General features: G+C 35.1%; 1 protein-coding gene across 2 annotated transcripts in view; it reads right to left on the bottom strand.

Annotated features, from left to right (window-relative positions):
- The window catches only part of LOC114340580 (la-related protein 1B), a 241,811-nt gene that overhangs the window by 142,424 nt on the left and 85,810 nt on the right, over positions 1-13,577 (bottom strand). The window contains exon 2 of one of the 2 annotated variants that reach the window (XM_028291345.2): positions 4,449-4,502. The exons of the other annotated variant lie outside the window; for it this stretch is intronic. Within the exon in view, the coding sequence (XP_028147146.2) occupies positions 4,449-4,502 (54 nt within the window). The remainder of the gene's footprint in view (positions 1-4,448; positions 4,503-13,577) is intronic. 2 annotated transcript variants of the gene reach the window in all.

Consider the following 13,577-nt stretch of genomic DNA (forward strand, 5'->3'; position numbering starts at 1 on the left):
CTATGACCAAATAATCAAACAAAAGTTAAGAAGTGCACTAATTTAATGGAAATTTTTAATATAAATGTCAATATTAAACATAAAAATCTAACAACAAATATGTTTAATAATCTGCGTTTCCTCCAGCAGCATTAATTACAGCTTGACACCGCCTTGTCATACTTAAAATTAAATTATCGATTTTTTTTAATGCAATAAAATCCATTCCTGTGTAAGATGATCTTGAATACTTAGTCTAGTATGAATATGTGGCAGATGGGGAGCAATCAGTTTCAGCATGTTGGGGGATTAAGATCTGGCGATTGTGGATCTACTGTAAAAGTATGTGGACCCGCATCCTGCATGAACGCAAATCATGACCTGCAGTAGTGACAAATGGAAGGACAACAGGTTATAAGATACGATCAATAATTGATATTGATTCAAAGTGCATTCCACAAAAACGAATATATATTTCAGCTCACATCATAACTTGTAGACCGCTATATGGACGAACACCCTGTACACGCCTGAGCCTCTATTATCGATCAAGTCCTTTCCAAACTCTCACTCTTCTTAAATCAGGGTTGAGAGAAAACCTAGCTGCATCTGTGAACAACACAAAACTCCATACTTATCAGTCCCAATACACAAATTGTTGTGCCTACTTTTTTGAGTCCTGAGTCCACGATTTTTAAGACATAACATGGGAACCCTCAATGGATCTCTGATGTACAGGTTAGCTTCATGTTATCTATTGACGACCTCCATGACATGTCCTTCAGCGATATTACCAAATTATTAATATCGCGCCACAATGACGAAATTACGCACCCAGACAAGTCAAAATGACGTGCAACATTAGCTGGTAAAATGGCACTCAATCATATTCACAGCACCATTTCAACCTGTGATAAATACCGACGCTCCATGGGCATTAATACAAAATAAATCGATTTTTAAATACAGCACCTAGAGTCTAGCTAGAGGCTTGCAACTTTATGCATTGTATTCAGGATGACGTCAGGAAAAAAGTCTACTATACAAAAATGGGTGGAATGCATAATTGCACTTTAAAGTGTATAAACATGTTAAAATAAGTATAGTAAGGGCCAGATTTTGTTATTCAGGGGGTTTTTGGGGTTACTGAACACGAATACGTAATCAGAACCGACCCCCGACGCACCTGGTGCTCAGGTTTACTGCTAAGACACGTCATCTGGAGTTTCGAGGGTTTTCGACACTAAATTGATACAAACAGATTACTCGAGGGCTTTTTGGGGTTACTGAACACGAATATGACACCAGTACCAACCCTAGGAGCACCTAGTGTCAGGGTGACTGATATGCACATCATCTTCTGGAATTTCGAGGCTTTCCGACACTAAATTGATGCAAATAGATTATTCGGGTTGCTGAACACGAATACGCCATCAGAACCGACCTATGAAAACTGAAAACCCTCAAAATTCCACAAGATGACGGGCGTATCAGTCACCCTGGGCACTAGGTGCTCCGAGAGTCGGTTTTGATGTCACATTCGTATTCAGCAACCCCAAAAACCCTCCGAGTAATTTGTTCCATTCGTGCATGTAATTCGTGTTTAGTGACCCCAAAAATCCCCTGAATAACAAAATCTGGCCTTTAATATACTTATTTTGACATGTGTATGCACTTTAAAGTGCAATTATGCTTTTCCACCCAGTTTTGTAGTGAACTTTTTTCCTGACGTCATCCTGAACACAATGCAAAAAGTTGGAAGTCTCTAGGTGCTGTATTTAAAAATCGATTTATTACGGTGTATAATCGCGTTTTACTAAACTTTTAAAATAAATACAGACACATTTTAAAATTTAAAGCACTTTATCTTTACACAGCAATTAACCATACGAATTTAAGGCACTATGGCACTGTCACCCAGGCCCGCCGAGAGGGGGGTACAGCCGGTACATTTTACCGGGGCCCGGCGTCGACCAGACCAAAGACGTAGTTTTTTCCGTTTTTTGCTCTTCACTTTATGTGCATAATACATTTAGTTAACACTCTGCTATATTTTATATTAGTTTTACTTCTATTTTGAAATATGTTTTATTGTTTTATTCTAAAAACGGCGCAAGAAACTTGGCAGATTTTTTGATGATTTGCCTAGGCCTAGTAGTGAAGAGACTGATAATTTTGAGCCCGACGAAATATTTAATCTTGTCATAGATTGTTTAAGCAATTTAACCCGCTGAAGAGGAAAGATCGTTTTGTTGTCTTTCTCGCATTAAAAATGCTATAAAATCTACAATGAAATAGGATCGGTTAACTGGCCTAGCAACTTTATGCATTGATAATGATTTGGTAAAATCATGCGATTTTTCGAAAATTATAGACATATTTGGCAATTAGAAAACTCGAAAAGCACCAGTATTATAAAAAATTTCCCTTCTTCTTTAGCCCATTTCTATCCAACTTTGGACATAGGCCTTCCCTACATCTTTCCACAACTGTCTGTCCTTGGCTGCGCTTTTCCAGTGAATTCCTGCAGATTTTACAATATCGCCCTTTCATCGCATCTGAGGTCTTCCTCTTCTTCCTTTCCAAGGTCTCCAGTTTTGTATTTCAGCATTCCATCTTTTATCTTCCTGTCTTGCATTGTGGCCCGCAAGTCTCCACTTTAACCCTGTTATATGTTCAGTCACATTTTTTACTTTTGTTTTCACACTTATCCATTTGTTTGATTTTCTATCTTGCAGTTTTATTCCCAACATGGATCTTTCCATTTTTCTCTGAGTTATTTCTATTTTGTTTATGTTGGCCTTTGTTAATGTCCATGTTTCTAAGCCATACGTCACAACAGGAAGGATGCACTGGCCAAATACACGGGTTTTTAGGTACTGTTGTATCTTTGTGCTTTTTAGTATCCATCTTAACGTTCCAAACCCTGGCCACGTTAAATTTTCCCTATTATAACTATAATCAAAATTTAATAAAATTTATATTTGAAATGTTTCTTATTATTTAAAATTGATAATTTTATACCTTATAAAAAGTAAACATTTTTTTTTGGATGTTTACTTTTTGCGGGGGCCCGCTCTTCACTTGTTACCGGGGTCCGCTCATCCCTCTCGGCGGCCCTGCTGTCACCTTTGCCAACCCTAGAAGGACCAAGGAGGGTTAAAAAGTATCCACAACATTGCATTAAATCCGATTTTCTAAATACCTTTGTTCCTAAAATCTCAAATAATTAGTAGTTGTCGGCGTACTACTGCCCTATTAGATGACATAATTAGCATTTCTATAATTTATCATTTCCTCATACTTTTATAAAAACTTGACAGTGGACTATAAATAATCCCCTTAAATACCTTCAACACCATCCCAAAATGGAAAGGGACGATGTCATTCATGTGTCAAATTAGCAAAATCTAAAATAAAAAAAGGCCAATAAGTGGGCAAAAACAACCATAGTTTGTTTAAAATGCAAGTATGTATACGGTAAGCACAGCAAGAAGTCAAAAATGTTTCTGTATCCTACGATGATGCCAATTCCACTGAAGCCGAAGACTTCGGGTATACATAATACAGTAAAACCTGTGTTACCGGCCACCTGCCAAAATCGGCCATCTGCCAAAATCGGCCATCTGTACTAACAGCCAGTTTAAAACTTCCCCAAACCAATTATATGTAGACTACAAAAACTGGCAATACAGGCCACCTTTATATATTGGCCAATAGTTCTTTCATTTTTAGCCGTTATTTTAGCCGTTGGCCCTTACTGACAGGTTTTACTGTATGTAAATTCGTATCTTTTAACTGTTACGTAAACGTCTAGGAATAATATAAAAGTGTTATTTTTAAATTAGTTTAAATAAAGAAGCACGTTTTTGATTAATTTATGTGTGGACATTTATTGACCCTCCTTGGTCCTCGCTGTTTCTACTAAAAGGTTGGTCCTGCGAGGGTTAATAAAGAAGTGCTTGCAGTTGACAGATTAATTTCCACGGCATACCTTGATTTGTAGGCATTGTAGAGAACAAGTTTTCAAATCGAGTGGTATGCATTAACAAAAAAGTGTTTTTTTATTAAAAAATGGGAATAATAATGATGTTCTTAGACATTTTTGATGTGTGTATATCAATTTCTTTTAGCACGACGATATATCACAACGATCATAAATACATCTGGTAAGTCAGATCGAATACAAAGACAACATGTACACACCACAATAATTTAGAAAAGGTAAAGAGAAGAATGAGAGAAATTTCATACAGTAGCTGATTAACGACTTTACAACCTATGGGTTCTTTGAAAATTTTTTTTAGTGTTAATTGTGGTGACAAATATTTCCGTAGTATGAATAATATGAATAACTTGGCCATAGCGACGATGCTGACGTCAGGACGAAAGCGCTCAGCTAGTACAATTATTTACACACTTAAAAAGACATTTCTAATTAAAAGTACAAAATAATTAGAATGACTTACCTCTGGACAATTTCCTAAAGAGGGCCAATCACAAATATCAGTAAAATCACTAGCCTGAAATAAAAAATGTTTGATCAGTTTCCGCTCGTTCACTTCCATTTACTTAAAAACAATAAAATGTGCTGCGTAGTTACGAATTATACACAGCGTATAATAAAATACAGGTTATGTTCATGTTTTTAAGTTTTCGCGTAATGTTTTCAAACATTACATAATGCGACTTGGAGCGTGACCTTTAATTTGAATACTGGTAGTGAATAATATGTTAAAAGTTTGCCAGGTAAAATTGAGCGTTTCGGTTTCGTCGCTTGAAATCGAACGATGTAAACATAATTACCTAAATCTATAAATACACCTACACGTTACAGATTAAAATAATTGTTTTTCGTATTGTTTAACTCCTTTTGAAACGCAGATAGCAAGCACTACTAGCAGTATCGTACGGCACCGAGGTGTGCCAAATGTTATACAGGGAGATTCCTATACTTTATTTGTTTACAACTGGCAGCCCATTACAAATGTAAATTTTCACTATACTCCAGGGAAATAAGCTAGAAATAGACCATGTTCGGGTTCGGGACACTCATCAAAGATCCAGGTAGCTGACTACTTTTTTAGTTATTGTAGACCTATAGGAAGACATCCTACCTGTTTCCTGCCTAGAGTTCGCGTTTGTTTTTTAATTATTAACAATTTAGTGCAAACATCGCGATTTTTTCGACTTTTTCCATCCCATTCAAAAGCTAAATAGTTGACATAAAACCACAAAATTTAATTTTTTAGAACATTGAAAAACCTTCAAAATGCCGATTTTTGAAAGTTAAAAAGTTAATTTGTTGCTACGCAAACTGCAAAATAAGTGAAAATCGTTATTTGTTAATAACTTTAGTAGATAGACAACGTTACTTCTGGCGCATCCCCTAAATCGCAACCCTTAAATAGCAATAAATGCCAAACGGCTTAACTTAGGATGACATGTGACGTATCGTTAGAAAGGGGATGAAAAAGGGGGTTGAACGCAGTATGTGGCGTGCGCATCAAAGTATGCCAAAAGGGCATTACGTCATATCTTCGTTTCTATTGGTCCGATCGTGGCGTAAGAGGGCTCGTTGGAACGGGGAGGGGGTAACGAATAAGTTGAGTTGAAAAAACAAAGATGGCGGCAGTGCCAAAACGGTATTACAGCATATCTTCGTTGCTATTGGTCCGATTTTGACGTATGGGGTATCAAATGAAAGCGGTGGCGACACAGAAGCCAACTGTCAATTCTTCTTCTGTCAACGTTCAATATTAACTGCCAATTCTTCTTCTTTTTTCGTCCGTTAAATCTTATGTCACGTCCTACGTCAAATGTCACGTCATACGTCAAATGTCACGTTCTGTTAGGCACTATACGAAAAGAAGAAGAATTGACAAAAAAGAAGAAGAACTGACAAACGAAAAGAAGAAGAAGTGACGACCGCGTCGAATGTCATATAAATGTCACGTTCTGCGTCGAATGTCACGTAAATGTTACGTCCTACGTCAAATGTCACGTTCTGCGTCAACCGACACGTCTTGCGTCGCATGTCACGTCATTCACGTCATATTTCACGCCAAATGTCACGTTTTGCGTCGAATTTCACGTCATTCACGTCCTACGTCAAATGTCACGTTCTGCGTCGAATGTAACGTCATTCACGTTCTGCGTCGAATTTCACGTCATTCACGTCCTACGTCAAATGTCACGTCATACGTCAAATGTCGGACGGAAAACTGAACAATGTCACATATCTCCGTTAAATGTCACGTTCTGCGTCGAATGTCAGCGCTTTGCCACGTCCTACGTCAAATGTCACGTCATACGTCAAATGTCACGTTCTTTTAGGCACTATACGGAAAAGAGGAAGAATTGACAGTTAATATTGAACGTTGACAGAAGAATTGACAGTTGGCTTTTCCACGCAGTCGTTGACATAAGATTTAACGGACGAAAAAAGAAGAAGAATTGGCAGTTAATATTGAACGTTGACAGAAGAAGAATTGACAGTTGGCTTCTGTGTCGCCACCGCTTTCATTTGACACCCCATACGTCAAAATAGGACCAATAGCAACGAAGATATGCTGTAATGCCGTTTTGGCACTGCCGCCATCTTTGTTTTTTCAACTCAACTTATTCGTTACCCCCTCCCCGTTCCAACGAGCCCTCTTACGCCACGATCGGACCAATAGAAACGAAGATATGACGTAATGACGTAAATTAAAGTAGAAAAGTGATAACATTAAAATGTACTTAAAAAAAGATAAAAAAATTATCTAATATAGTCAAAAATCCTAATGTCAAATTTTTGAAATTTTGTAGTTTATAAACATTTAGAATAACTTTAAAAATATTGTCCGTAGAAAGAATCATTTTACATTTTCAAAATGCTGGTATTTTACACGAATTTTGAAAAATGTAGTTCAATTGGTGACTAGTCGTGGTAAGTGAAGGGGGAGCTGTGAGCCGACAAATGCACAAGTTCAAAAACTAAAAAAGGCAACTTAAAACTACTATCATTTACTATATCTCGGGATCTACTGAATATATTTAGATCTTTCTTTTTTTAATTTGTATGTAATTTTTCTGTACATTTTTGAAAATTTTTGAAAAAATTATTTTTTCCCAAAAATCCATGTTTTTAAACATACTATCATTATTAATCATAGAAAAAGTTAAGGTATACTTTTATAAATAAACTATCTTCAATAAATAATTATCTAATAAAAATAATTTATTTATTTATTAAAGTGTACTTTAACTTTTTCTATGATCATTAATGATACTATGATTAAAAAAATAGATTTTTGTAAAAAAATATTTTTTCAAGAATTGTTTAAACAAATCAGATTGTTGATTAATAAATTTATAAACAAATTGCATATTTGTAATATACGTAGAAATTACATACAAATTAAAAAAAGAAAAATCAAAATCCATTGAGTTGATCCGGAGATACAGAAAATTGTATTAGCTTGAAATTGCTTTTTCGGTTTTTAACTCGGTGGATTTGTAGGTTCCCCCTAGTAACCGTTTGAACTACATTTTTGAAAAATCGTAGAGGGTGCTGTGAAGGTACAATGTTTGTGCAAATTTTTTAGCAAAAAATACAAATCCCATTCTTTAAAATGGCCTTAATGAGATTCCTTAATTATTATAATCAAATTAGCTGTGAATTACAAAAAAAAACACATGCTAACTTTGTCCGAAATGAACCCAGGCTAAATTTATTTATTTGAAAATTCGTGTTAAAATACTAGCTTTTCGAATATATAAAAATATTGTTTCTACGGATAATAGTTTTAAGGTTATTCTAAATCGTTATAAACTACAAAATTTCAAAAATTTGGCATTAGGATTTTTGGCTATATTAATTAATTTTTGATCTTTTTTATTACATTTTGATACTACCACTCTTCTATACCATTTTTGCTGTAAAATGAAAAATAAATGATCAACAGTATCTAAAAGACCTAAAAATTAAAAATGTTTGAAAATGGCATTAGTAGCAGGTTGGGTAGATAGGTAATTTTTAATATTCACTGAATAATAAATACATTTCCCTGTTTATAATTTCCCATTTTAATACTATCATAAGTATTTTAGTGTGAGTGTGATATCTATAGAAATAATGATATAGTGTCACGACTACATTTTGTTATGACACTGAAAAAATGTTATTTTTGTGATAGGAATGACACATTAATATCGGAGGTATACATTTGTAAAAACAACTTCCATTCATCTTGGACGATTAATGTGATTGAAGATACCTTTATGTATGTACTTGATGGAAATCTATTATTTCCACCTACCTCTACCGAAAGTATACTTTTCCGGACCTGATTGTAGGGAGCAAAGTTGTACTTTTCCTCCCTAGGGAGGAAAAGTAAAAATGACGTCATGGTATTTCATTCATGAAATATAACTTATCGACGCCCTGTACAATATCTATTTTCTATTACGTAAGTATCTATACATTTTAACGTTTATTTAAAAACACTCTGTATTTTGCAGAATGGTAAAAAACAGTAAATTGTTATTCTGATTTAACAATGTTTACATTAATAATTTGACTTATATTTGACAGTTGACAGTTATATTGTACCTACTTGTTAGTTTTAGTTCTAATAAATTTTGTTGGTTAGTTACATAAATAAATTAAGTAAAAATGAAAAAATGACTTGTTATTTGAGGAAGGTGGAAAAACCATATGTATAACATGGGAGTAAAGTGCCTTTTCCTCCCTTGAATGATTACTGCCCTCCGCTACGCGTCGGGCAGTAAACTTCATTCTCGGGAGGAAAAGTAGCACTTTCCTCCCTTGTTATACAAATAGCTTTACATACAGCCATGGAGAAAACTAACAGTTATAACAGGCTCTGTAGTAAAAATGTGAATTGGAGTTTTTGCCACGTCCACAAAATAGTTTAAACGTGATCTAACTTGATCTAAATACCAACAGAATGGCTGAAGTCTAAGTTTATTGCACTTTCAAAAAAGAAAACAGGAGATAAAAATGAGAAGAATACGGTACGATAAGCCTCATACTCATGAGTCATCTAAAATTGTTCCTAGGCTTTGGCCACACGGGCGATTTTTTACGGCGCCGTAAGAGCAGTAAGCACCGTAAAATTAAGCGGCAGTAAGCGCTGTAAAAAGCATGGCCACACGTGGATGTAAATTACGGCGTGTCGCCAATAAAATGAATTCGTCCCTTCGTTTGTGACACGACGCCAAAGATGGGCCGGTTCGATGTTGCTGCGCGATATTTTACAGCTCAGTCTGGCCATCACTATTCTCAGCATGGGACCCATTTTCGCGCTTATTTTTACGGCTCTTACGGCGCCAAAGATGGGCCGGTTCGATGTTGCTGCGCGATATTTTACAGCTCAGTCTGGCCATCTACTATTCTCACTGTGGGACCCATTTTCGCGCTTATTTTTACGGCTCTTACGGCGCCGTAAAAAATCGCCCGTGTGGCCAAAGCCTCTCTAGATAATCCATAAGAGAATTTACAAGCTGTGTGAAAGTCAAATTTCCCCCAACCAGTTCGGGTTTATAAATGCTGTTGGCGCAGAGAGGCTTTGTTCTCAATAAAAGTCTTATTCCAGAAATGCAGAAACGTTAATTGCGACGTATACGCATGTCTGGTTGATTGATTGCGAGAAAGCGTTTGATCGAGTACAACACGCCAAGATTATGCAAATACTAAAAGAAGCAGGAATTGACAACCAATATTTGAAAATAATTAGAAATATTGACTACAACTAAATTTCAGAGTTGAAGGTGAACACACCGAATATGCGAAAATTATACCTGGAGGGAGTAAGACAAGGCTGTATTTTGTCTTCTCTCTAATCTTCAATCTCTACTCTGAAAGAATATTTATCGAAGCTTTGCAGGGAACAGAAAAAGGTATTCTACTAAAAGGGTATTGGATAAACAACATTAGATATTGTAACCTCGGAAACCTCTTTTTGGATGGTGCTAGAAAGGTTACCAATGGAGACACTGCAACGGCAGCCAGATGGTAGGTGGAAAGCGAGTCGTGGGTTCGAAACTAGCTTTTGGAACGTGGAAGGGAGTCAATAGAAGAAATAGGTAAAGATAAGACAAGAGAGAGAAACAGATAAAAAGATAGATACATAGGTAAAATTACCTAAGATAAGAGAAGAGATACAGGGCGCCACTTAAGTTTTTGGGGTTGCAAGGGGAAAATTAAGAAACCTTAGAAACGAAAACAGGTAGGTAAGGAAAGATAATGAGGTTCTGAGACCAAATACAAGAAAAGATATAGACAGTTAATTAGTAAATATTAAGCGGTAATTTCTTATCAGGGAATTTATTATGAGTAGATAAATAAAACTCGTGACATAAACAAAAAACAATATATTGTACAAATGGTTCACCAGAAGGGTGAATCCCAAACAACACAAGAAATAAAGAGAAAACAATATACACCAATCAAAACTGCACCAACAATTAATGTGTTGTTGTGTACAGTTAGAAATAAACAATAATTAGGATAGAATAAATACAAGTATCATATTATGACAAAAACATGTACAATTAAAAACACAGATAGCCTGGTTATGAATAAAAAAAAAAACAAATCAAGCATCTATCGTGAAAAATCTCTTTTTACCGTTTTAGGGCTTATCTCGAGATAACTGATATGGTAAATTTAATGATTGATAGAAAATATAAAGTACAAAGATATAATAAAATTAAATGCAAAGCATACAAAGTTAACAAACGTTTACTGTTCAAAGATCAAAAACCACCCCGCACTTGGTTTTATAAACAAAAAGCCAATCGCACAGCTATTAATGAATTAGTGAATGTTTGTACTTAAGGTTTGACAATGAAAGGTTCTTATTTATGAATAAAAAATTCTATTTATGAAATCACTGATAAGATTACATCGGAGGTTAGCCTTAACAACAGATGAAGATATTTTTGAGGTAGATAGCCCAAAAATTTTTGGAAATAGTTGTAGGTAGTATAATTAAGACACTTACAGTTACTCTTCCTCTTAAATTGCAATGATTCTATATTTACTTTAACTAGTAAGCAAGCACTGAAGTTATATGGTAATTTGAATCTAATCGGGTGTTAGATCCAAATACAGATACGATAAGCGAGTGAATACCACCCAGATAAGATCATAAGATCATAGAGTGACTTCTCACTCCCAAGATATATTGCAGATAAGGTATATGGTAGATAAGATATGAGGTACCCTCGACACACGTCTGCACTTCAAGCTCTTCAGCCGCCCAATCCTTATATCCCTACTCAAAAAATGGATCTCCAAAAAAGAACCGACCTACTTGCGTTTTTAGGTGTAAATTAACGGTACATCATACAGATACCGCAAAATGGAGTCAAAAGAGACCTAACGGTGGTTTCAGAAAGGAAAGTTATTCCTTTGAAATATCACTGAAACGGAAAGTGGCAATAAAATATTGCAATACCATTGCCGCTTTGAATAGGATGGAATACCTAACGGAATTTTAGTAGTGAGCTCCTTGGGAGGTTTATATACGAAACAGATAACAATAGCGAGAATCATATAAATTAAGGGACTTTGGGTTTATTTCCAAAACATTGTGTTTCGGCAAAGCTGCAATAAAAAAATGGTCCCGTTTATAATAATAAACTCAAGTTATTTGCGTTTGTCATACCGACAACGAAATGTGCCAGTACCGTTATGATAATAAATTTAGCCAAGGGTAGTTATTTACTGAAACGGCCATAGGCGTACCCGTAATGAGTACTAGTGGGTTTAAAATTTAATCCAACAGGTACGTTAATTATTTACTAATCCTATAATATAAAAAAATGTTACAATATGCAGATGACACCATAGTATTTGCATACAACCTAGAAGGTCTACACGTTCTTATAGACAAAATCACGTATTATAGTCAACAATATGGACTCATAAAGATGCCTGTAATAAAAGGAACCAACGATATATTTAGGGCAGCCGCACACCAAAGAAACATGAAACGTAAAACATGAAACATAAAACGTGAAACACGTTTCATGAAAATGAAACAATGCTAAACAAATAGACGTCCGCATACTAATGAAACGAGTGTGATTCATGCGTGTGAAACATTTTTATCTTCGGAAGGCGCACACCAAGGCAAGCCGCACACCAAAGAAACATGAAACGAAAAACATGAACCATGAAACGTGAAACATGTTTCATGAAAATAAAACACTGCTAAACAAATCTCAAAGTCCGCCTACCAATGAAACGAGTGTGATTCATGCTCATGACACATTTTTATTTTCGGAGAGTTTCATAAATGGCCGGACGTATATTTGTTTAGCAGTGTTTTATTTCCATGAAACGTAATTTACGTTTCATGATTCTTTGATGTGCGGCCTGCCCAAAGAAACATGAATCGTGAAACACGTTTCATGGAAATAAAACACTGCTAAACAAATAGACGTCCGCATATCTATGAAACGAGTGTGATTCATGCCCATGAAACATTTTTATCTTCTTGAAATGTATTTCATGAAATAGGACGTGTTCTATTTTTCGATATCAGTTTCATTGTTTTGAATAATTAATTACGTGCGTAAAATGAATGCCGACCAAGAATTTAATATTGTATTGGTTTCTGTGGTGGAGCAGAACGAAGAGTTGTACAATAATTATAACCTGGAGTGGAACTCGAATAGACAATGACAAGAAAATATGTTTTTTTTAAACCAGGACCCACAATAAAACCATGTAAATGTTTGAATACTCATTCTATAAAATGATTGAAATTTAGCAAGATTATTTAATTCGTTTGCAACTAAAATGTACTATGGTTATGATTTTTGGACAATAATAAAAGATTGCCACAACAACAACGACCTCGTCATCATCACTTTCCATTATTTACTATACAAATTTTATTTTTCTTTCTTTGATTAGTATATTAGTGTAGGAAACAGAGGTTAAACTTCGCAAACTCGACACAAGTCCGGTTTTATTTTTTTTTTCTGGTATATCAAGGGGTGAATATTATGAGACTAACATTTTCTTAAAAGATTTGCCACGGAACACCCATTTTCATTTCTTTAAAAGTGGTAAGGAAAAATCCTACTCCATTAGTAGGGTTTTTTTTTGTAAATACATATATATTATGGTTATTGCAACATCCCTGCGGAAACTACCCCTATCCCTAAAAATAAGTTTGGCGAGCATGTTTTTAAGATTTTTTCATTACCTATATATTTTTTTGAAACATTGCTTATACAGAATTTAAGACCACTATTTGCTCTACAAATAAGGTCCTATGCATTTTTTTCATATAAGCAACCGTTACGGTACATTGGCGCCGCAAACCTCAGAAATGCTTCGGCGGGCTCCAGTTGTTGTTTTTTTTTTTCGTCACCTATTCATTGTATTAATAAAATACTTATGACAAATAAAAGAACACACTGCTACATATTATGACCTATACATATTTTAATATTTTACTTTATTTGCACCTTAAAGCCACAGTGGTGTGGTGGCCCAGAGTCAATTTCTGCATATTTTCTTTATTTATTTTCCTTTTCTTTTGGGGTGATTTCGGGGAAAATATGGGGGTGAA

Source organism: Diabrotica virgifera, chromosome 10 (genome assembly GCF_917563875.1).
Source record: "Diabrotica virgifera virgifera chromosome 10, PGI_DIABVI_V3a".
NCBI lineage: Eukaryota > Metazoa > Arthropoda > Insecta > Coleoptera > Chrysomelidae > Diabrotica > Diabrotica virgifera.